Genomic DNA, 23,997 nt, shown 5'->3' with positions numbered 1-23,997 from the left:
GCTTCGCTTTTTAATGCTGCTCGGTTCAATTTATTTTGTAAAAAGTTGCCTAACGAAGTTTATACGTCAATTTTGCGCCACGGTCTAGTTTTAGGTTGAAACGTGACCATCACGTGCCGGTGCCTGTTGCTACAATTTCATACACGCTAGTGCGCAATCCCCTGGGGCATCTACATTAATTCACTGAACGAACAACGATTCGATTTTAGCTTTACTGTTAGGTTTTTTTTTATACATATCAAACAACAGTTGAGTAATATTTGCTACAATTTACGGTACATTAAATAGTATCATACAGTACAGGAACGGGCCGGGTACGGTCGTACGCGATGTGACGATTTCCCGCCTTTTGTTTTGCCATCAAGCACCATCGTTCCTTCTCAGCTAACTAATATCCCATCACTAAAAGCGTTTGGTTCCAATGTTCACGCGGTTTTCACTGTGAAAAGAATCGATAAATTGCTACTGCTCCTAGCCGGAGCTGTGAATCGAAGGCGCAAACTTAATGGTGCGCCGTTTTACTAGTCGAAACACGATTTCTGTGCTCGGTTTCCTGCAACCGAGACGTGAAAAAAGGATAATCACATTCATTCGTTTCTGGGATGCTGCTGCACCGGTCGTTACCGATCGATCAAGTAACCCGACATCATTGTTTAGTTCGCCTTGATGTAGTTGCTGTCGAAGATTTCCAGCTCGTTCATGATGTAGTTGGCTTTGTTTTTCAGCAGCTTAATCTGCTTCTGGTTTGTCTCGATCACACCGAGCGAGCTTTCGATCTGCTTCAGCTCATCGTTCATCTCCGTGCTGGCGGTATCGACAACCCGGCACAGTCGGGCGAACGTGCTAGACAGTTCCCTAGAAGCAGGCAAGTGTTGGTGGTGTGGGATTAGGGTCGATCGTTTGCCAACCGTCGCGTTGCTACTTACTGTTGCACCTGGTGGCTACAGTTGGCCGAGGTCAGATCGACGATCAGCTTCAGCTTGCGGGTCGCATGCTCCACGTACTGGTTCTTAAACTGACGCTCCTTTGCCGTGTTGGTCCAGGACAATCGTTCGTACAGGTACACGCTGCCGTATATTACACCGGCACCGACTATAACGCGCCACCCGATCGTTTTTAACATCTTTCGGAAAAGGGGGAGAAAATTCGGTAAAAAAAATTGTCCAGCTAATGGAGAGTAAAACCAGCATTGCCTCAATACGTACCAAACCAGCCACCACTAGCCCGAGTGTTCCCTGCGATCCTATCGAAGCAATCGCCACCTTTGAAATCACCGACAGCTGCTCGTTCGTTATCAGCTCGTTTTCCGGCATAAGACACATCGGTGAGGTTGGCGAAAGTACCTGCGACATCTGAGGGCAAAACGCAACGATGAATGAGCATTCCCCCCCTCTTTTCCCATAAGAGGCCCGCCCGCCCAATTCAACTCACATTCATATTACTGTTCTGCCGATGGTGCGTGATTGCTTTCCGATTGCCAGCGCGCAGCTTCCCATTGAACCGGGCAATCAGTGCCCGAATGCCCCACGAGAACCGGAACTCCAAATCCTCCTGGAAGTCGGCACACAGATTCTGACAGTTGAGCGTGTACAGCATCTCGAACGGCTGGGTGCGCACCACCACCTGATGCTGCTGGGCGGCCATCTTTTCCGAGGGTAGCAGGGCCGTCATGCGGCTCGTCATCTCCCGCTGGGCCGTTTCCACGTTCATCGCCAGCGCCGTGCTGAGCCGGGCGCGCAGGTTCGACCCCAGCCCATTCTCCACGTGCGCATTGATCTCCTTCTTGTACACGTTCAGCACGAGCGCATCGGTGTGGAACGGTAGGTTGAACTCGTCCACCAGCACGTTCAACCGCCAGATTTCTTCGTTCAGCGCCTTGGCCACCTTCTGCTCCACCTCCTCCACCATCGTGTGTATCTTCATCTTCATCTCGCGCGTTACCTGCATTAGGGAGGTTTCCGTGCTGGCGATGCGGTCCGTCAGCCGCTTCTTCTGCTCGAGCTTCTGGTTGCGCAGCACGTTCGCCCGCTCGTAGATGCTGTCCAGCATCATGCGCATGTCGCTCGCAATGTTTTTGCCCCGCGAGCTGTGCTGCTCGAACTTGGTCCGCACGGCGCTCTGCGAAATGCATTCCTCAAACTTGCGCTCAAAGTCCTGAAACTCGAAGTAGCGATTCTGGAACCCGTCCGCGAGGGCACCCGCGATCGGTGGGAGGCCCTCCTGCTCCTTGAGCCGTGCCTGCAGCGTTTCGCGGGCCGAGACGAAAAATACGCGCTCCTCGGCTTCCTTCGGCGTGGCCACCTTCAGCTCCTTGACGAGGAAATCTATGCAACGTTCCTGGTGCTGAGCTTTCACCTGTTGTGCGAATGCGATAGACGGGGCTTTAAAATAATGTTTCGCTAGACAATCTTAAAGACGCAACGAAGCGCAAAAGGAAAAAAGGTAAAACTATTTTACACAAATTGTACCACACGGACAGAAAAGAATGAAAGCGTGCATCGTTAAGCGTTGCAACTGGGTTAACGCATTTCATTACCTTTTCCAGATCCATCTTTACGTGTGTTGGGTTAGAAATGATGAGCCGTGAAAACGAATGGAACATGGTTGGAGAGATGGGGATTCGAAACAAGTTTACAATACCTACCGATTCTTGAAACTCTGGTTCGGAAGCGGACGCATCCCACCGATTGTTCAGCACGAAAATGTTTGGTTTCGATAGCCGGGTGGACACTTCGTGAAAGAATGACTTTTCCTGTAAGCATAGGGCGAGGGTTTTGTACAGTCCGGATGCAAAACTGAAATCAGAAAGATACGTACCGCAAGCGTCATTGTTGATTCAGCGTTTAGCACCAACACGAACACGTCCGCATTCAGGCAATGGTTATCAATCCAATCGTCCAGGTTCGGCGAAACGTCCACGCCGGGTGAATCGACAAACACGACGTCATCGCGCAGCAAGCTGCAACGTTCCCGTGGCCAATATATTCGCACCAGCGAGCTTTCGCACAGCTTCTCCTGACACAGTGCGTTCGCCAATTGTTTCACCGACTGTAAACGGGGGAAAATCCACCGGAAAAACCTCCTCTAATCAATCTCGGTTCGGTTAAGGAAAGGTACGTCCGCACACCATACCGTAACGTTCAGCTTCTCGTCGCTTCCCTCCTTCACCAGGTACGCCTCGTGTCCATCAATTCCCTCCACCTGGCAGAAGCAGTTGGTCGTGTGGCCGATACCGCTCGGCAGTATTTTGTCGCGCAGCATCGCATTTATGACCGAGCTTTTGCCGTTCGAGGTGCGGCCGAAAAACGCTACCTTCATGTTATCGCGGGCCAACACCTCCCGGATGCCGCGCACCTTCAGCACATAGCTTTTGAACTGTTCCGCTTCCGCCTTGTCCACAATTTCCGATGCTGCCGGCAGTTCTAAAAACCGGAGAGAGGATCGGCCGATTAGCTTTATTCACTTTAATGCCTGGGGAAGGATGTGACGGACTGGACCTTACCTTCGATGAACCCGGTCGTTTCGACGACGTAATCATTGATCTCGACGAAAATGTCGTTGATCTTCTTTTTGGCCCGCACGAAGATCTGTAGCGGTGACACGTCGGTCGCATTGTTGTGCAGCGTCCGGGCGTTCGGATCGATGAGGGCGGCCGTGTCGTACATGGAAGCGTTTCCGTTTCCGGTCACCATCGACAGTGTGCGGTTCAGGTAGGTTGCCATCGGTGGACGTGGCCGTAAATCACGAAACGAGAGGAAGAGCGATCACGACACGTGACAATTCTAATACCGGGGGTGTTTTTCGTGTTTTGTTTTTTTTTTGTTTTTAAACAATCTAACAATCGATCGTTGTGTGTTTGGGATCTTTTTGATCGCTCCCTCACTTCCCACGAGTCACGCTCGGTTGTAGCGCTAGCGGATGACGAAAAGAAAGCGACAACAGGTTCGAAAGATTCAATCCTCCCAAACACCGCTGATAAAACTTTGTTTTGCAAAACCTCTATTCACCGCACTTCCGGCCGGTCTGCTTCGAATGGAATGAGTGAGGTGGATAAGAATCTTTAAAAAATAATAACAAATCAAGCCACGTGCTTTTGTCTGGGATCTCGGAGAACACAAAAACAAAATTAAATCAAGTTTAAGGACAACTTGAACGAACGTCTGTGGGATAAGAAGCAATTGGAGAGTGACCGCGAGACGGTGTTGTGCACCCAACCTTATCTACACGAAGTGGAACGCTCTTTCGCGTACTGGCGGTGCTAAGCAACAAACTGAAAATAAAAAAGAAACCATAAACAAAAAACGATCAGTACTGGGAAATTTAAAGCGCAGGGAAAAGCAGAGCAGTCTAGAGTAAGGTGTCTATCGTCACAGGTTGCCGACAAACCGTAGGAGATTTAAAACAAAACAAGAAACGTAATCAGCGGATGCAGCTAATGAATGGAGATACTAACAGGAGAAAAAAAAAAACACACACACACACACACATAGAAAGGTAACGGTAACGAAGGATTCACATACGTCGTAGGCGTGTATGAGAAATAGCAGTAGGCGACGGAAAAAAAAATCTTTTTCGGGAACGATACATCGTAATTGCGCTCCCGAACAGTTGCCCTTGTTTCGCCACGGTTCGAATGACCGTAAGCCACCACAGTTGCGGGTTTTGGATAATTAGCGGAAATGCGTGAAGAATGGAAGAACACAAGCAGGTAAAAACAAGAGAGAAAAGCACCGTTTGTTGTTTTTTGTTTGGTGGTTCGTTCCACTCGGGGCAGGAGCTGATAAAACACGGTCGATGAATGAGATGAGGGCGCACATTGGCCAAGGGGGCTATTGGATGTCGTTCGCAAATATCGAACCTTAATCCCAGAACCGTATACCAACCTGCTTCGATTCGGTCATACTCTAGCGCACCAGGGAACTGCTGCCCAATATCCTTTCGCGAGTGGCGGTGATAACACGCACGACGACGACGTCCTGCTCGATGCGTTTTCCTTTGCGCTAGAGCATGCTAGAAATCGCACACGGCGCACTTTTCGCTACCGCACGGTGATGATTGTGGATCACTGCCCGCTGGTTTTGGATAGTGCTGCTCCCGCTGGGCCTTTTCCCGCTTGATACAACTGTTATCGAAAACACGATTCACACCGTAAATTGTTTTCTCCGATTACTGCGTTTGTGAAATCGTGATGTAACTCCTTCTACTGTGTGTTCAGAGGCAAAGACGATGACAAAACGTCGATGAGAAACACGAACACCGTTTCCAGTGCGTTTTCTGCTGTCAAATTGTGCTGCACGCACACCACTACAAAGCGAACTGTCAGATCGTTTGACGCATGCATGTTTTGTTTACGTTTTCACCAGAACCGTGTGGTTCGGCGATATGAATGGAACGAGTGTCTCCTGCTAAACGGGGGCGACCGAGTTCTGCACAAATTTCGGACGGAAAAAAGCGATAGATAAAGTAAAATCTTGAGTGTTCATTGAAGGCGCGTTTAATAGCGAACAGCGTAGCTATGAGTGAGTTAGTTTTAGAATCTTCGGCATGGGACGATTTAGCGAATATCCCTGCCGATCCTCCGAGGATGAGGCCTCTTTGTGGAAAATGCTGGTAAGTTCGCACGGAACGAGCTGTAATGACGATATTGTTCGTGATCCAATATTTGTTTCGAATTACTATAACATATCGTTGCACTAACACTAATAACACTAAACTCGTTCGCTCTAAACTCAGTGTTTTCCTTTTCCAGCCGCCCCATACAAGTATGCTGGTGTTCAGCGCTTCCCTCCCAACCGCTAAGTCCCGGTGGTCGCATAGTACTTCTGCAGCATCCCGCGGAAGAAAAACGATCCCTACGAACCGCTCCCATGCTTTCCGTCGGACTCGCCCCTGGCAAGTGTCTTATTTACAAGGGCAAAAGATTCCCCCGTCACGATCAGGAGCTGGAGTCGATTCTGGCCGACAAACGGTCGCTGCTGCTTTACCCCAGCGCCCGCTCTATTCCGATCGAACAGATCGATCCTAGCGAAGGTCCGTACAATTTGATACTGATCGATGGCACATGGCCACAGGCGAAAGCTATCTATCACAGCTCAACCGCACTGCACGGGATGCGCCAGGTGAAGCTCGTCTCGTCCGGCACCAGCAGCTACATCATTCGCACCCAACCGACGGAAGGTTGTCTCAGCACGCTCGAGACGGCCATCGAAGCACTCAGCGTGCTCGAACGGGATGATCGCTATCGGGAACAGTTGCTGCAACCGCTGCACGTGCTGTGCCAATTTCAGCTCGCAAACGGTGCAGTTACGCATCAGTCGAAGGAGTTTCTCATCCGCCATAATCAGTACCCGAAGCTGATCGGCCGACGATTGAACCGGTTGCTGAAGCAGGCGGAAAACTTCAAGGACCCGGACCCCACGGAACCTACGGAAAGCAATGCTTCGTAGCGTAGCGAACGACACCGGGGACGGTTTTTTACTTTTTCGTTATTTTATTATACCACTTTATATTGTACTGATTTCGTAACATAAAATAGAGCATAGCTTTATTATGTGTTTTATATATATACATTCACACAGCAGAACTATTGATGACCACCTCATCATCGTCTATGTTTCCTCTGTCCATCTGTCTGCCTGTCATGCAGTGACGCTCTTTAACACTACGTTGCCACTTAGACGACTGCACCGTTCGTTACCTCTTTTAAAGATCGAATTCAGTTTTAACAATTTGTGTTTTTTGAATAAAATAGTTTCCCAATCATCCAAGCTACTAAAACGAACCAACAAAGCATACGACGATGCGCACAGTGCCAGGAGCCTTCCAGATGTCCTGGTTTAAAAGCATTGCAACAATCGTTTCTTCTGTGCCGAAAAGGGTTGTCCCATTTAAAGACTCGAAATGAGATTCCAAATGAGTAATTTTAGTTGAGATTCACCATTCTTAAAAGAACCGATCAAATAGAGCACTTCACCTTAGACATTTCGTTACATAAAGCAACGTAACGAAAGAGCCTAACGTTGGTCGTTAGACGTGGTACACTTCCGCAAAGTAACTGCTAACGCACTATATATTCACAGCATATTCTACGTTGTTTGATTTGCGCTTACCAAGATTTGAGTTCATAAATGGGCGTAGTTTAAAAAAAAAACAGAATGTATAATACTAATGCTTCAGAACAGAACGCTAGTGGGATCAGTTCGCTTGCGCGATCGCAGAACTATATGTACAACTGGTACTGTGGGTCGCCAGTGGTCTGGAAATTTAAGTTACAAAAGCACACTCACTGCCATGGTTTGCTGGTAACTAACGAGAACTTTTGTCGTTTTAAACTCAAAGCTAAACTGTAAAGAACACAACCACACACTAGCAACAAGAGATCGCATCGATCCGCATTGCAGAAGAAAGGGAGAACGGAGACTCAATTAAACCCCTCTTTCCATTTCCTGTCGCTACTAACATCTACCCTAAATTAGACCATCTGGTTTGAAGGTTTTATACCCTTTTTCCGGCCACTTCGCTACTCTCGCGTACGTACAAACATACCATCCTACATCATCCCTACACACTAAATGGTGTCCTTCTGCTTGCGGCTCTTTCATAAAGAGCTGCATCGTTCGTATCCATAATACCTAGGCATCTGAAGGGACAGCAGTACTACTACGCCTACATATTGACCATAGCCACCACCTAGTTGCCTAGTTATATAGGGCTTGCTTTAAATATTCAAGTTTTGCTTTCGCGTCTACTGGTATAAGAGTAAATATGGTGTGTACCAAAGTGTGTTGCTAGCGGTTCTGAGCAATGATGGCCACGGGACGGGACCACTCACCCCACCTTAAGCTACTACTGTTCCCAGTGTGCTCACTGTCTTTGGGATAATCATTGGGGATTCGTTTCCAACCAAGCCTACGGAGAAGCACACATCAAGTGTGATGTTAGGTGAGCATCGGCGCTAGTAGCGAGTGTTGTCGGTGCTTGAGGCGCTCTGTGCCATCCTGTGCAAGAGTGTATCTCAATGACTGCTGCTTCTGCTGTACGTAGCAATCGGAACAGATATCCTTTCTATGTGATGTTTGTATATATGCATATAGAACTCTTTTTGCCAATAGTTGTCTTAAGCTCCTTTCTAATGGTGAGATCTGATCATGGAGAGGAAGAGTGAGTTTTGGGTTTTGGAACTATGTGCAGGAAACGGGTTCGATGTACGATAGGCAGGGATTATCTGCGGTAAGCACACACTCCCTACACGCTATCGACCATCGAAAGCGAGGAGCTACTAAACATTTCCCATCACGCTTCATGACAAACTATCGGCGGTCCTGCTGGATGCCCAGAACTGACATCCATTTCGGCGGATAAGATGTGCTCGGCGCAGTTACTGCCTAATTTGACGTGATCTTGATTGAACAAAAAAACGGTGCTTTGTATGAGTTTTGATTTGCTTGATGCTGGTTACACATTCTGTGTACTACGCTACTACAATTGTCTATTTTGCTTCTGTTCAGCTCATAAGGGGCATTTAGTCATTTGGTGGTGGTGGTTAACCTATAAAAGGTGAAACATGCTTCATCGGTTGAAGAGCGTAACGAAACCAAACCGGATGCGCCGGATGCGCCACCTACTCTCGCAGCTTGTGCCAATCGGCGATCTGACGACGCGGCGAGTTGCAGACCTCCTTCCAGTGGTTCAGGGCCGACCCGTTGCTGCGCGGCCCACCCAACTCCAGACGCCCGATCACTTCGTTCTTCGTCACCCGGTCCCAGTCCAGCAGCATCAGCTCGAGCGAAACACCGTCCAGCGTAGCGCCTGCACCCTCGGTGGTCGGAATGTCGAACGCGAAGCTTTCGTTGAACACCGGGCTCAGGGTGCGCTTCTTCACGTGTGTCTTCTTCTTGGCGATGCGTTGCCCATTGTACAGCAGGTAAATCTTGACGTACGGATCGGCCAACCCGGTCACATCCATGCGGGGCAGATTGCGTGCCTTGAGCAGCACCACCGTGAGCCGGGCGGCGGCCGGTTGCCAGCAGAGCGAAATCAGCAGCTCGCCACGTCCCTGCGCTCGGATCTTCAGGCTGCGCGGTTGGATCTCGCGGCTCAGCGCCACCTGCTGGTTCTCGATCTGCTGCAGATCGATGCCGCTGAGCGGGCAAACAACCTCACCGATCACATCGTCCCGGCTGTAGCGATCGAAGCTCAGCACCACGAAGTGCAACGACATGCCGGCCAGCTCGCTCAGCGTTAATCCGTAGAAGGTAAAGTCCTCGTCATAGACCGGGTTGCGAGTGTTACGCAGCACTCTGGAAAGCAAACGATAAGGGAAAGGAGTGGAATGTGATGAAGCACAGATACAGTCAAACGCAATTTCGATTACATCGCTCTTGAAATCCTTGGAAAGGACTTCACCATCGCTGACAGAAAACATGCCAGGCAGATTATGTATTTATTTTTGGAAAACATCTGTGTACTCTACAGCCGTTGCAAAAGGCGGGGGTTGGGGGGCAGCAAGTGGGAAGCGTCAGCGAAGGACGGATCTCCGTAAATGGATTACTTTTCAATTCCCGCTCGTTACCGGGGCAAAACTTTCTTCCACATCTGGGGCTATATATATCATCACAGCTGTACCACCTTTCATTCGCGGCGTAATGACGGCCCCAAAGTTTTATTGGGCTGTGGTTTTCCGTCCTTTTCGCTTTTTCTCGCCCTTTGGTGATTTCCGCTATCCCCCCGCTTGACCTTGAGAGTTGATGGGGTGGGGGGGGGGGTGGTGGGTGGTTTTGTCTTACTCTGTCTCTTCGAACGCACATAATCGCTCTCGTGGCATTGGGAGTTGTTAAGCCGCCAGGAAATGGAAACTTACCTAGTTTTCACCTTATGCTGCTTGTCGGGCAGCAGCTGCAGCTTGACGTACGGATCGGTAGCCGTTTGCTTTCCGTTGGCGCTTCCGTTGCACAGTGCACCGCCCGCGCTCAGTTCGGCAGCGGCCGTACCATGATTCTTGCCCGGCAGTCCCCGGCAACGGACCACCGACACCACCAGCGCACTCCGATCGGCCAGGAACCGTAGCTTGAACACAATGGCGCCCAGCTTGCCGTGCTCGCTGCCATCCCCATTCTCGCTGACCGGATCACCCATGTCCGACACGTCCGGTGACTTCGGTTCCAGCTGCGCATTCTTCGGGATCAGCTCGTTCTCCTCGGTGTACTTGGTCGGCGGTACAATGCTGGTGGTGGTGGTGGTGCTGGCCGCCGTTGCCGCAACCGTCGTCTGCTCGGTCGGCGATTGAGCAGGCAAATGTCCCGGCAGTGGTTTAATGCTGGTCGGCGATGGCGATTTCTTCAGATACTGCGGAGGTTGACCGCTCGGCGAACGGACCGCTTTCGGTGGTCGCGGCGGTTGGAACGGTAGCGAAGATGCTTCATGGCCCGCCTTCTTGTTCTGTCGCCGGAAGCGCCGGGCACAGAAGCATGCCGTCACGGCCAGTATGGCGGCCGCCGTCAGTCCTAACACCGCCGGCACTACTGAAATGAGCACAACGTAATCTGAATGAACAGGAACGCGATAAACGCTAGAACCATGCGTACGAGGATCCGCAGACGGGCAGCGAATGGGGTTGGAAGTAGCACGGCCGGAAAAAGGTCACACCGAGTAGCGCTGTGTGAATGCCCGGCTGCACCGGGGATGCTCATCACGCCAGGTAGGCAGATGAGCAAGATGGGACTCGTAAAATGTGCGCAAAACACCCCCCCAAAGCGCCATAAAGTTACGGAGGCAATTCATTTTGCATTGGGCCCCCATTTTCTACTTCATTGTTTGGTTCCGGTGGTATCATTACGGCGTTACGGAAATACTTCGCCCCAGCGTCATAAAGTTTGCCCGAGGCATCATCGTGGTGGTGCGGCTTCTAAGCGACGATATGTGGCGCGTCAAATTGAAACCAGGATCGATTGGAGTAGAGCGGCTAGTGCGTATGTGCGTCAGGCATATGGTTTATTTGGGATGGGGGTTTGTTTTGCGTACGTTTATCAATATTTTTATGTGCTCCCGTGCTACGTTTACTTTGCCAAAGCTCATAAAGATAAAGTAACAGCGTTCCCGTGCTATGAGCTTTCGAGTTGGAGTTATAGAACATTCACCTCATTTCTTCTCCAAAAAAAAAGTGGAAGTTGCTGAGAAGGTTTCAGAAGCGAAATAATAAGAATGAAAGCTTCTTAGCTGGATTTGCCGTAGAAGCAGTTGATCGTTTTCCATAACGCCATCTTAGCTTTTTTTACCTTTTCTCTTCAAAACACTCAAGCTTTCTCGAAACGTTGCTAACTATCCAACGCCTACTGATATTTTTTTTAAATGGGACGAAACAAAAAGGAACAAATCCACTCCTGCAATTACGCCACTGGCCTGCATCTTGTCCTGCTCTATCCAATTTCTCCTATCGCCGCTACCAACGCCGGCCGGACATTTAGCAAACGGGGGAGGGAGGCCATCTTGTAACACGGCTTGTAAAAAGCCAACCATAATTGATGGCACTTTTATCAAAGGGAAAAAAAACAAAATTTTCTCCCCATCTTACCATTGCCTTACCAAATTGCCTCAACACTCGAAAGCTTTCAATGCTTTTGCCAACAAATCATGGTTTATAGAGCCATCGTTTTGAAGAGCACATTGCTCTGCGCGTGGTGGTTGGTGCTTTTGATTGCTGGAAGATTGTAATTACATTTCCTTACGTTCGTTCTACTGTCCTGTTTCTGTTTGGAGGGCTAGAATCCTAACACGAAAAGCTTATTTAAGGCGTACAAATAGTGGCTCTGACAAACCGCTAGTAAACGACTTTCTTGACCTTTTTTCCTAATAATGGTTTGAATTACTTTGAGTGAGCTCAGCACAAAATTCGACCGACGCTTTACACCCGTGGGAAAGCAATAAAAAAATGTGAGGGGGCAAAAGGGCAAAATAAAATTTCTTAAACCTAGCACCAGCGAGAACATAACGAGCTCCTCCAATAACAACTCCACGTTAGGCTGAGCACGTGCTACGCCGACTGTGCGAAGGCTCCCAGAAGTCACCGGGAGGCTAAAGTCGGGAGGCTGTGTGGTGCGTAAACGGTCGAAAGTTCCATTCTGCCAGCCACTCACACACTCAATCGAATTCCCAAATAAAATATTCAACCAGCTACAGCCGCTCATGGCACCGAAAGCCAGCACCCACGTCAACGTGGGCAAAGAGTAGCGTTCGCTTGAGGTTACGTGTGACCACAAGATGTGTATAACATGCATGAATAAGTAAAGTTGAAAGTTTGTAAGAAAACAAACCGAAAAGCCGAATGAGTTACACATAGCTAAACGAAAACAAATTGAAGGCAAGAAGCTTCAGAGTGGCTTTAGAATGTATTTTTATCCTTTCGCACTAAAGGATACAAACGAACACTTCAGAAGAAAGATGGTTCCAGCACTAGTTATGAAATCTCCATTTGAAGCCAGGGCAAATCCTTTCCCAAGTGCGTTCTACACCAAATACTAGAGTGCTCGTTCATGCAAATCCACTTTAATTGGATTATTGGTGGCTAGGTGGTCCTGCTGAAACGCCATGCTGGATAAGCCTCGCTAGTGCTTAGGTTAGTGGTTAGGGCGATGCAACCAAATTTCGCCGCTGCAACCATAACTTCCACCGAAGGTCACAAAAAAGTCCCCTAGAACCTAGTAAATATGTTTCTATTTGCCGTTTCTTGTGCTGATAAGATCTATCGGGTCACAATCGGGTTGATGAGTGTGATAGAGTTTTCAATTTCTTTAACCATATTTGCATTCGCTTCTCCATTAGAGCTGTGGACTGTGATCGATCCGTTTTCGAGTGTGTTCTAGCAAACTTTATTCCATCTGTAACAGTTCAACCACTACAGCAAGGACTAATGGCGCATTCGGGTCTTTTCTGCTAAATGTCCACTAAACTCCTTAAGCTGTGGCTCATTTGGCACTGCAGTGGCTATGTTTGGATGGCCTAGTCAAAAGGCTCTCAAGGGATCGCCCCCGAATCGGCTACATCGTGCTCGTGTTCGTGCACCACACCAATAACGGCATTCGATTGCAAACCGCTGCTGGAAACTGTCCCCAAAGCCACACTTACAGCTTGTCCCGACTTCCGACAGCATCTTCATTGAATTCATTTTCATTGCAGATCCGTACGTCTCTTGAGATGCTTCAATGGAAATACCTTTTGCCGTTCTCTCTCGCTCTGTCGCAAAGACTGGGCGGAAGTTGCTGTCGTGTCGAGTGTAAGTGACAAGCCGACATGCAATGCAACGTGTCTCGTGCCTGGCACACGCCGGCCCAAGAAGCACAGACCCGTATTGTGTGCGTCGTGCGCCGCATCTCGACGCTCCCGCATCCTTGAAACGGCAGAAAGATGCCGGAATGTCGGGGGCTTTGCCATCGAGGTTCAAGGAAACAACCGCCATGGTGGCGAGCGGAGCTCCAAGGACGTTGCAATGCTACAATGGAAGGCACAGCGGGCGCACAGCTTACGGTTTGCTGTTTGGAAGTTATAAAACTCTCCGAACCGAGGGCGGGATTGCATTTGCAGCGTCTGTAACGCCAAGACGTACGGCCAATCGATAAGAAAGTGCCCTCACACCGACGAACATTGGTGGATGAAAATAAGATTTTCTCCATCGTTTTCCACCATCTATCGCCGGAGCATGATTATTCCGCGTGCTGCATTTCGAACGTGACCAGCAATCGGAATGTGTTTTATGAGTACCTGGCGATAGTTGACACTTTGTGGAATTAGCGCAAAACCCATGAATCAATCATGGTCGGAGGGGGGGGGGGGGGTGAGTGGTGTTTGCCCCCACTCTTTTATGCGCGTGGACATAAGATTGTTGCACGGTAGCACATTCAATCATCGTGAACGGGCAGTGGATTACTTATTACATCGGTATGTTTGTTTGTCCTGGGGTAGCAATGCCAACAGCGTACCTGTAAGTTCCAGACAGGAAGGATTGGAATTCGGTATCCAAGAGCAAGGAGGGAAAGCTTTCAGCTAGGTATAATAAATCAGGGAATGGTTGCTGGTGACAGGATTAAGCGGACAAAAGTGCTCCAGACATCGAGTAGCGTTAAGGTTAGTTGCAGCGTGTGCAAGAAACCCATCCAAGGTTTAGTTACCGACTTCAGACATTTTTGTTTTGTGCCTTTTAAAGCTCTCAAGATCCCCATGCAATGTAGAGATATTGTAAATTATGTATCGATAGATGAGCCTCAGCTTAAAGGCTCTTCTACCGAATTCTAACCCCAGATGTGGCCTCATTATTTCATTATTATCCTGGTTGTTGTGGCACGGTTCTACCGTGTGCTCCTTGAATAGCTGCCAACAATGTTGATCCATAATCAACGCCAACTTAATCAAACACGGTGATGGACACATGAACATGGCAACGTCTTGCACCTCGATGGCGAATTAATGATGGCTACATGTGCTCTGATGTATCGAAAAAAATCCTACAACACCAGCTGTTCCGATGACTGATGCATGTTTTTAAGATGGATTCCGATTTTGTGCAAACAAAAACAGAGGCTATAACCCTGCCAGTAGTACACAGCTAAAGTGTATCCGGGACATTGCACCTTGCGCTCGGCATGACTCACACCGATCAGGTGAATCAGGAGGTTCCCCGTTTGCCAGTCACATTGGCTCCAGAAAATTGTAGCGCACTGCACCGGACATCACGCAACTTCAGGCGTCCGACTGTCGGGGTGCATTGCCACCTTCATCAGAGATAATCGTCCAGTGCAATGCCTGCCCAGCCATCAACACTGTTCGACCCAACCTCCCCATATTCCTAGCTGTATCAGAGTTTCTTTGTAATTTAAACGCCAAGTTTTTAGCCAGAACTTTCCAACGTTAATGGTTCCCGTAATGCATCATCCTCATTCTTTCATACCAAGACCTTTTGGCAAAAGCTTCCGTGCCGAAGATGTCTCCCAAAACATCTCCTAGCAGCTCAGTCCAACGTCCGCCCCAACGTTCGCCCCCGTCCGCGTGGGCCGAATGCCCTAGAATTGAAGTAGCCCTATATTACCAGTCTCCAGCGTGTTCATGGCTGGGCCGTGGTCGCCCATCTTGTTGATGATTCCACCGGACTCCACCGTTTTGCCGATTTACGGGGGTTTCAGGATTCAGACGGAACAAAACCACTCACACCCAAACACGTCACCAGCTGCACGGTAGATTACACAATTTGCTTAAAATCCCTTTCGAAGGTTCTGTGTCTTCCGGACACACACGAACGCGCGCGCGCCCACACACACTCGCTGGCGAAGGAGTTGTCCCACGGTACTTTCTAAACCGATACGCAAAACGACACTTTTCTTCGCGGCGTTAGCTGCCCAAGGAAACGCGTGAACTAATTACGGTGACACCTGTGCCGAGTGCCAACCATTGCTGTAAAAAACACCGAACCGAAGAAGAACACTGGGGCGTATGATAGACTGCGATGCTGAAAACGGAACCTCCCAACAGTATGACCGCAATGTCGCACTTTTGCTGTACGTTTGAGCGAAGCTTCAGGCAGGCAAATCGATAAACCAAGCGGAACTGAACTGGGGCGCATGCGCTTTCCGATGCTCGCTCTTGCAAAAAGGGCCGGAATGGCCGGGAGCGATGGGCAACCCACAACACAACGAAGTCGGGAGCTTTTCTGCAAAGCTCTCCCAGCTTTGATTGTTGCTTGTTTTCGTCGCCGTCAACTGATTGGCTCCAGCTTTTCTTTCCCGGCTCCTACGCGGCAATCGAATGGCGGAGAGCCTAGCGAGGCGAGAGAGTCCGCCCATCGAGCAACCAACCCACGAACTGTGTTTTATGCGTGGAAACTTTTCCGGAAGACTTTCAACTGTCAACAGGATCCCCGGCAACACGTCAATGGGGTTCACTAGAACGCAATAAGATCCTGACGCGAAATATCTGAGGATCGGTTGCACTTGTACGGTTCTTCATCAAAAACACGTGCCCCATTTGTACTACCATGGGAGCTGCTCTCCGTTGCAAAGTTTGCAACAAAGCTTTATGACGTTAAGGAAGGAGCAAGGATTGCCGTATCGGTCTTAGCACACCTCAAAAGAACATCCTGCCCGAGTATTCGAGGAACGTTGGACCTGCTTGAGTGATATTAATGGCTCTACCTACCGGGCAACGTGATCGCAGGTCTCGTGCTATTTCTGAGACACAGAGTGACGCACAGGGTTTCTGGATGTTGTACTTAAAATTATTGACCGTCCTCCGAGTTTTATTCAAAAGATATAAATAATACATTTATCAAGAGAAAGTAGACGTTGGAAGATTCACATGCTTCAAGAAAGTGTCTGTTGGTGTTTGGTGTTCTCTGTTCACCCGGTTTGTAAGACAGTGTGTCACAATCCTCCACTAGCTACGATGTGCCCCCCAAATGGCAAGGTTCTTCGCGGGTGCCCCCGAGCCCATTTGCAAACGCTGGCGAACTAGCAACAAATGACAACGACATCAACAACAACAACAACAACAACATGATCGTATGTAACCTTGCTTCTAGGATGGTCTCGTGGAGGGTTTCACTGGTGTGGTTGTGGCTCTCCAAGTATTGTGCTATTTTTCGGGGCTGTAAGGCTCCCCATACCATATCTCGGGACGGTGACGGTTAAATATCGCGTTTTAAGATGTTCTAACGTGATCGCTCTCTCTCCCTCTCTCTTTCTCTCGCTTTCTCTCTGTTCGCGAACTTGATTTGCTAAAACTCCTTTGGGCTCGTTCACTACGCTCGTCTCGCTTGCTTCGATCGCAACAGTTGGTAAGAAATGCCTTGAAACGGTCACACGGGTTGGCAGGTGTTCTTGGTGGCGTGGGTCACGTTCAGTGCACGGCGGTGCACCAGTAACTGACCATCGCCGGATCGATCGTACGATCGATCGAGCCGGCAGGTGCTTAGTAGCCGGCCAACTCGGCGAACGTGGAGTCCATCTCGTCGGCCAAAGACTTGTACCGGTCCTTGTTGACGCCCAGCTCATCTGTGGAGAAGAGAAAAGTGGTGTTAGGCGATCGGTACGGCTTTCAAACGTTCAACAATTCTGCAGACAAAGAAAAACGATGTAACTCCAACGCCACAAAAATACACTTTAAATACACAGCCACAGATCGGCCACCTGCCAGTAGGTGTTCGATCGACCTGTGGCAGACACAGGTGAAGTTGGGCCCGTTGTCTATTTGGCCCCGGGGCTCGCAGTTGACGACCCCTGGCGTACAGGGTACAGTATGGGACGAACATATGACAGTAGGGGTTAGTATAATCCAGCACACTCTTGTTAGGGGGAGGCAAAAAAAAAACGCAAGGATTGCAGGATGTTACAAGCAGTTGGATATATACGCAGGTCGGATCGAATGCAGATCTTTCTCCTGGTAGAACGAATTACAGGCGGATGGATCCACTCTCCATGTAGATAAGACGCCACATAACAGACATTGTTGTGCTGATGTACACGCACGCACGTAAATGTGACACGGGGGCTTTTGGGTGAGAACAGAGTTTGTACAACACACAACACAACAACAGAGTGGAATGCTTTGCTGAATGCTGAACAATTACGCCACAAAGAAAAGTCGTGTGTGTGTGTGTGTGTGGAAAGAAAAGGACGATATCGCGTGATTTGATGTGTGAGCTGGCAAGACTCTGCGCGCACTGGGACGAGGACCCGTGCGGCCAGCAGGCCCCAGCTCGGTGGGGGCTGTGTGTCCAGGAGGATGTGCTGTTGTTGCAAGATGTATATGGATACACATGTACACATGAACGGAACATCAACGGAACGGAACGGACGAGCACATTTCGGAGGACATGGCGTGGCATGACGTGTGGGCGGACTGGACAAATGCGGACGAGCTTTACAGTGTCACAGTCACAACAAGCGCTTTGTGGTTCTGTTGCCCCACCAGGCGTTTCTGGCGTTGTGTTTGACAAAATGAACAACAGATATGGATGTATGGAGTCGAAATAATAAAAAAATGGTTGTGAAAACTTTCAAAAATCAAATCGAAACGCATAGCAGAATCGTATGTAACGTGCGTTACACATAAATACCTAAGGGTCGATCGATAGCTTTGGCACCGTTTGGGTTTGTTTTTTTGTCGTGTGCACAATCCGTATCTTTAGGGCTCGGTCGGTGCCGCCATTCAGGACCGAACGGGCCAAACTGGCTGGACGAGGCAGAAGTACACGGAAAGGCAGAGGGCGCGCCCGAAGGATATAACACGAGAGAACGAGAGATAGCGAGAGAGCGCGCCGTAACGATCGGCTGGGATGTAACGGTGGCTGCTGTGAGGATAATATTGGAGGAGATCTTGGCAGCGGTGCAATCGGGAGCGATCAGGATTCGGAAAGATAGAGAGAGAGAGATAGTGGCAGCAGTAGGTAAAAAGGGGGGGTGGGGGAGGGTTGTTTGGAGCAAGCTGGTGGACGGGCAGGCAATGTGACGCCCAACGTTAAGACGGAAGTTAGCGTGCAGTTTAGTATCCGGTAAGTTCGGCGAAGGTCGAATCCAGATCGTCGCAGATCGCCTTGTACTTCTCCTTTTCGTTCATCAGTTTGTCTGCAAGAGATTACAGAAAGGTAGTTGTTAGGATTTGCTGTGTTGTTCCTGTTTGCTGCTCCGCGACGTGGGATAGTGGACGCAGTGGGGCATGGAGAAGGACACCAGCCGGGACGTGGTGCGGTTCCAGGCGGTGGTGATGTATGTTGATCTCGTCGAGGGAAGGATTGTTGTCGTCGTGTTTTCTCTGCAAACAACTTATCAAACCTCATCCCGCCATTGGGGACGGGGGTGAGGTGAGGTGGGCTATCGCGACTTTGGTTCTTCTTTGGTTTAAAGATTTGGTTTTTGGTTTTTTGATTTGGCAAACAGCAAAAGCAAACCCTTTCGGCTATTTACAGCTCTGGTTATTCAAGGAAGCATACAGCGTATAGAGAGCTAGAGACTGTTGGTGTGAGTATGGCGGCGTTGTCGTGTCTTTGTGTTTTGCTTGTGGCATCTAACATCTACTGTTACTGTAAAGCCTACGGAAAGGTACGAGTGTACGAGCAGGAGCGTTGCCAAGTGAGGAGCGTTGCTTTGCGCCTCACACTACGCTGGCGCACCGCTCCCGCTATCGTCGCCGGTAACGCAGACTGTGACCATCGGCACGAAGGATCTACCGATCGCGCATAGTTGGCATTGTTTGTTGTGTATCTTGTTGCATGTGTGTGTGTGTGTGTCTGGTTGACCATTAGATACAGAAGACACAATCGCACGAACGTACCTTCTAGTCTGTCGACCTCCTTCTGGAGCTTCTTGACGTTCTTCTCGGCGTTCTCGGCGCGGGTCTCAGCCTCCTTCAGCTTGATGGTCAGGGTCTTCAGCTGGCGCTTGAACTCTTCCACTCTCTGGTTGGCCTTGTCCTCCGACACCTCCAGAGACTTCAGGGAGTTACCGACGACCTGGGAAGGGAAATGGAAATGGATGTGAGATGACGCTGCTAAATGACGCAGCAGCCCTAACGCCCTAACGCACCTTCAGCTCCTCCTCCAGCTCCATGATCTTGGCCTCGCCGGACTTGACACGATCCTCAGCCACTTCCAGCTCGTCTTCAACGAAGGCCAGCTTGCGGGACACCTCGTCGGACTTGGTATCAGCGTCCTCAGCGAGCATACGGGCTTCCTTCAGCTGGTTGGACAGCTGGTCCATACGCTCCTCATCCTGCTGGGAACGGTTCTCCAACACTTTGCACATACTGCAAAGAGCAAAACGATCGTCAATCTCTGACGCAACGGTTAACACCGAGGTCGCCCACGGTCAGAACCTTACCGGTTGTTCTCGTCAGCCGACTGGGTGGCTTCCAGCAGCTTGGACAGCGCGGCGGACGAACGTTCCTCAGACTTTTCCAAATCCTCCTCAACCTGCTGCACCTTGCGGGTCAGCGCGGCAACGTTGGCCTCGGTCGAGGTGAGCAGCTTGTCCTTCTCCTCGCAGTCCTTGGTGGCCTGCTCGAGCGACGCCTTGAACTTCTCGTGATCCTGGGTGACCTGCTCGAGACGCTTGGTCAGATCGGCGACCTCCTCCATGATCTTGTCCGCGCGCAGGTTAGCATCCTTCGCCTGGTTCTCGCAGGTGTCCGCTTTGTCCTGGGCGTTATCCTTCTCGATCTTCATCGCCTGCATTTTCTTCTTGATCGCGTCCATTTTGGATGGTTTTGTTGGTTGCTAACCTCGGGCCACAGAAAACGAAACGGGAAGGAGTTTTCCTTAACGTGCTAGCTGTGCGAGTGGAGGAACGTTTGGAAAGGCGAAAAAAAAGTTAGAGTCGTTTTGGATGGATGAAAGCCAGTTCCTATTCGCTAAACCTCTTTTCCATCTAAGCCCTGCATAAGTCATCATTGGCGCTAGTACCGCTCCAAGGTCTGTTTTGTTCTTCTGCATGTGATCATTGGGGAAGCATCCATGAGCTACGGGCTAAACACCAAAGCAGCACCAAAATTGCATACCATCGGGGGGAGAAAAAGGGAGCAAAAAATCAAGTGCGTTTGCTTTCAACTGCGATTCCTAATTATAGAACATTCAGCTTCACTCCATTTCCAGCTCGACGGCTCGGCTTCAATCTTCCACCGTCTGTTCCACATTCCCCATACCCAACGCAACATTCCCTGCGGATCCCACCCACCCACCGAGGCTAGACAACTGTTTATTTCAAGACACATTTTCATAACTGTGTAGGCCCCAAGGCAACAATGGCCAAGGTTTGCTAGCGGGTTGCACAAAACATCTCCCAGAATACGCTCATCGCAAACGCAAACGGTTGTCGCGTGCGGGCGAGCAACGAAACGAGGATCACCAGCTACGCATACGCATAGCTGGGTGCGCGTTAGCGTTCGTGCGCATCGGGTCTAGTAAAAATAGCTCGCCAGCCTTTTGGCACCGCCGAGTCGGCAAGTCGGCGGCTGACGGACCTTATAAGAGGAAACGTTCGGTTCGTCGCCGGTTTAGCGAAATTCGGACATGCGCAAACAAAGTCTAGCCGGCGTTGCAAGCACGCACGATCGAATTGCAATTTTTGTTCCATTTGTTGGCAGATCCTAACAATAAGATATACGGACAGTACCGATGAAGATCCAAGATACTTGTCGTGGAGATTCATCATGCTAAAAAGCATTCTTGGGACGGCAGCACGGTTGACCACGGTCCAACAACAGGCGGTTACTCAATCACGCTCAAAGAATCTGCCCGATGGAGACTATTTTTAGCGACGGTTTTTTATGTTCACCTAATACACCCGCCGTCGGTGTGCACATCGACTTGAGCGATGTGTTTTTTTTTCTTTTTCATGGTGGCCAGATTTAGGCTACGCGGTTAATTATAACCGCGCTGCGTTGGAATCTGTCGTCCGGTAGGCAAGGGGGAGTTATTTGTGGGGGGGTGGGTAAGGAAAGGCACAGGTCTACACGATCCGACTGACCGGATCTATCACAGCCACCTGTGTACGCACGATAGTGGTGTCACACTGCTACTGGCGCTGCTGGATCGTCACTCAAGGTCCTGCCAAACACTCCCACAATGCACATCCTCCTTGGAGATCTTCTTGTGATAAATATGATTAGATCCTTGAAGTTACACTACAATTTCCACTTGTCGTTCTGTTTTTCTTTTTTTCTGATCGTCACCACCAATTTTGGAGTCTTATCTTATCCTTTGCTTTCTGATTTTGTTCCACTTTTTCCCTTTTTTTTTAAACATTTCTCCTAAGAAGCAACCTTTTCTCGCAAGCTGCAGGTGATCGCTGACCAATAGAAGGAAAAAAAAACAACAACAACAAAAACAACAAAACCAACCTGAGCGCTTTCACTCAAATCCTCGCAAGACTAAAAACACGATAGCACTGAGTAGCGCAATACGAGGAAAACTCCGATTGACCCTTACGCCGACCGACGCACACAGTCGAGCGCGGACACCCCCGGACACGGCACGAAGTCTACCAACACTACCCAACAAAAACCCCCCGGGCGCACCCAACCACACGCACACACACAGAGAGAGAGCCGGAAAAGCGGGGAAAATCGTGCGTGTAGCATCTCCAATGCTGGCAAAGATCGCCATGACGTCACCGCGCTTTTCCCCTATTTTTCCCGATCTTGAATTCAATTTTTCCCCGCAGAAAAATGTGTCTCGGCCGCTAAAGGAGGTGGTGCGTGGGTTGCACATGTTTTCCCCTTCGGCTCGTTGGCGAATCTGTCATGAAAGCGATCGTGCTCGCACGCGCACTAAGCGTCGTTGCAAATGGTGGAAAAAACTCCTTCGGCCAGTTTGAAACCGTATTTTCTTTCCCCTGTTTTGCAGCTAAGCTCCTAACAGCTCGTCGCATGGCACATCGATTCTAAATTTGAACCCCGGTGTACCGTTGAACACCGATGATCACCGATGGTTTGCTACATTTTTTCTCAACCCAATTTTTCACCACCCAACCCGAGCCGTTTGCGGAGGCAGTGGTTTTTTGAGAAGCCGAAAAAAGAAGGGAAAATAAACTAACAACACCAGTGAAAACCATTTGAATCGTTTGGCTTTGCGCAGGCAACCCAAAAATATATATTCGAAGGAATATTAAATTTTCATCATCCTACCAACCGGCCAGTTTTCCCAGTTCTGTTGCCTTTACCCCCCGTTCCGATGGTCAGTAAATTGACCCAAAAATTTAGATCACACGGCTGAGCGCATTTGTATTCTAAGCAGGCGGGGGCACAAACTAGAGATATATGCATGGCCAGCCGTTTGGTTGCATATTTACCTTCTTACAATGGGAAAGATCACTGAATTAGTCATACTTTCTTATGTTTCTCTGTTCTGTTTTTTGTACTATTATTTTATTTTTTCTAATGATCTTTAGAATTTTTTTTACAGTTTTTGAAACGGTTTGAGCTACTTTTAGAGAAGAAATTTAAGATAGAATTCGTTTAGGAGTACAGCTTTATAATAAATAAATTATTTAGACAAAATTTGACACCTATGGGAACGGAAAGGATATTCAGTTAAATTTAAAGCCATACAAATATCAAAATCATTTAAGCTCATTATTTGAAACCAAAATCATTTAAATTTATTTTTGTTTTATTAAAAACATAACTCATATAAATTGTCGTCACACGGCACGACCGGGTATCAAATCTCGCCTGGATCACCTCCCTCTACACAAGAATATATATTCTTCTTCTTCTTCATTGCCACTACAACCTCGAGAGGTCTCGGCCTGCCATTTCTAGCTTTCTGTGACTCAATTTTACCCGTAGTAAAATAGTCAGCCCTACGTACGGGGGGAGGCGGTCTGGATGGGATTTGAACCCCGGGTTTCTGTCCCGTGTGAAGACCGCTGTCGCCACGGCCACCGGACCGCCCCATATATGAATTCTGCAACGGGTAAAATCAAGTCACAGGAGGCTTAAAATGGCAGACGGTAACCTTACGAGATTGTAGAGCCAAAAAGGAGGAAGAAGAATATTAATTTTAAATTTTATTTCCAATACGAACAAGGCCATAGAAAAACTAATAAAAAATTAAAAAAAGATAATTTTAATTCAATATTTTAAAATAATTTTTAAAGGATGTGAATGGGTTCCCTTGGCCTTGGTACACGCAACGGAATAGTCAGCCTTGCGTACGAGGAGGTGATCTGAATGAGATTTGATACCGATCCCTTCGTATAAGCAATTTAGCTAGCTTAGTCTTAGCTCGAACCCAAAACAATATTGATGCTTAAAATATAGGGATGGATTTAGATTTATTTAAACTGTATCATATAGTTATTACAATCTTCCCATTTTGTATAAAATCAGTTCTCCTACCTTAGCCATTGATCGCAGTTCTTTCGCTTGTTTTCATCCGTTTCTTTCATGCCGATTCGCTAGGCCATTCGAAACTGGTGGTCTAAAACAAACCAAACGCAAAATATCTCGCCAGCTCATATTTAT

General features: G+C 48.8%; 4 protein-coding genes across 8 annotated transcripts; 1 reads left to right on the top strand and 3 right to left on the bottom strand.

Moving 5' to 3' along the window:
• Positions 1-2: 2 nt before the first annotated feature.
• Positions 3-5,270, bottom strand: LOC118507720 (transmembrane GTPase Marf). Its single transcript, XM_036046669.1, has 10 exons — positions 4,884-5,270; positions 3,503-4,270; positions 3,133-3,422; positions 2,818-3,048; positions 2,645-2,752; positions 1,432-2,355; positions 1,206-1,352; positions 927-1,123; positions 625-855; positions 3-553 (listed from the first exon to the last, which is right to left on the bottom strand). The coding sequence occupies exons 2-9, from the start codon at positions 3,720-3,722 to the stop codon at positions 654-656; spliced, it is 2,319 nt and encodes a 772-aa protein (XP_035902562.1). The 5' UTR covers positions 3,723-4,270; positions 4,884-5,270; the 3' UTR covers positions 3-553; positions 625-653.
• A 65-nt stretch (positions 5,271-5,335) lies between these two features.
• LOC118507725 (tRNA-uridine aminocarboxypropyltransferase 2) lies at positions 5,336-6,561 on the top strand. Its single transcript, XM_036046678.1, has 2 exons — positions 5,336-5,610; positions 5,750-6,561. The coding sequence occupies exons 1-2, from the start codon at positions 5,516-5,518 to the stop codon at positions 6,444-6,446; spliced, it is 792 nt and encodes a 263-aa protein (XP_035902571.1). The 5' UTR covers positions 5,336-5,515; the 3' UTR covers positions 6,447-6,561.
• On the bottom strand, positions 6,471-15,557 carry LOC118507723 (synaptotagmin-11). 2 transcript variants are annotated; one of them, XM_036046674.1, is made up of 3 exons: positions 15,074-15,557; positions 9,860-10,541; positions 6,471-9,299 (listed from the first exon to the last, which is right to left on the bottom strand). In XM_036046674.1, exons 1-3 carry the CDS (start codon positions 15,111-15,113, stop codon positions 8,621-8,623), a joined length of 1,401 nt encoding a protein of 466 aa, XP_035902567.1. In that variant the 5' UTR covers positions 15,114-15,557; the 3' UTR covers positions 6,471-8,620. The 2 variants fall into 2 exon arrangements, with proteins under 2 accessions (XP_035902567.1, XP_035902568.1); XM_036046675.1 differs by having other exon boundaries at positions 9,860-10,520.
• Positions 15,558-16,233: 676 nt separating this feature from the next.
• On the bottom strand, positions 16,234-22,016 carry LOC118507724 (tropomyosin-1). 4 transcript variants are annotated; one of them, XR_004905689.1, is made up of 6 exons: positions 21,871-22,016; positions 19,854-20,302; positions 19,560-19,779; positions 19,309-19,486; positions 18,095-18,602; positions 16,234-17,030 (listed from the first exon to the last, which is right to left on the bottom strand). XR_004905689.1 is itself a non-coding variant. In XM_036046676.1 (5 exons), exons 2-5 carry the CDS (start codon positions 20,225-20,227, stop codon positions 16,948-16,950), a joined length of 855 nt encoding a protein of 284 aa, XP_035902569.1. In that variant the 5' UTR covers positions 20,228-20,302; positions 21,871-22,016; the 3' UTR covers positions 16,234-16,947. The 4 variants fall into 4 exon arrangements, 2 of the variants coding, with proteins under 2 accessions (XP_035902569.1, XP_035902570.1); XR_004905690.1 differs by having other exon boundaries at positions 21,793-21,918; XM_036046676.1 differs by lacking the exon at positions 18,095-18,602.
• Positions 22,017-23,997: the final 1,981 nt, after the last annotated feature.

Source organism: Anopheles stephensi, chromosome 2 (genome assembly GCF_013141755.1).
Source record: "Anopheles stephensi strain Indian chromosome 2, UCI_ANSTEP_V1.0, whole genome shotgun sequence".
NCBI classification, from domain to species: Eukaryota; Metazoa; Arthropoda; class Insecta; order Diptera; family Culicidae; genus Anopheles; species Anopheles stephensi.
Note: the sequence above shows the minus strand (reverse complement) of the source record. Positions and strands in the feature narration are given on the sequence as shown.

Coding starts and splice junctions, on each gene's coding strand:
- LOC118507720 (XM_036046669.1), bottom strand. CDS start 3,722: ATGGCAACCTACCTGAACCGCACACTGTCGATGGTGACCGGAAACGGA. Junction 3,423..3,502: donor AACGACCGGGTTCATCGAAG/GTAAGGTCCAGT, acceptor TCCGGTTTTTAG/AACTGCCGGCAGCATCGGAA. Junction 1,124..1,205: donor GGCTAGTGGTGGCTGGTTTG/GTACGTATTGAG, acceptor CTTTTCCGAAAG/ATGTTAAAAACGATCGGGTG.
- LOC118507723 (XM_036046674.1), bottom strand. CDS start 15,113: ATGGGCGACCACGGCCCAGCCATGAACACGCTGGAGACTG. Junction 10,542..15,073: donor CATGAACACGCTGGAGACTG/GTAATATAGGGC, acceptor CTGTTCATTCAG/ATTACGTTGTGCTCATTTCA. Junction 9,300..9,859: donor CAGCATAAGGTGAAAACTAG/GTAAGTTTCCAT, acceptor TTTGCTTTCCAG/AGTGCTGCGTAACACTCGCA.
- LOC118507725 (XM_036046678.1), top strand. CDS start 5,516: ATGAGTGAGTTAGTTTTAGAATCTTCGGCATGGGACGATTTAGCGAAT. Junction 5,611..5,749: donor CCTCTTTGTGGAAAATGCTG/GTAAGTTCGCAC, acceptor TTCCTTTTCCAG/CCGCCCCATACAAGTATGCT.
- LOC118507724 (XM_036046676.1), bottom strand. CDS start 20,227: ATGGACGCGATCAAGAAGAAAATGCAGGCGATGAAGATCGAGAAGGAT. Junction 19,780..19,853: donor TCGGCTGACGAGAACAACCG/GTAAGGTTCTGA, acceptor TGCTCTTTGCAG/TATGTGCAAAGTGTTGGAGA. Junction 19,487..19,559: donor AGCTGGAGGAGGAGCTGAAG/GTGCGTTAGGGC, acceptor TTCCCTTCCCAG/GTCGTCGGTAACTCCCTGAA.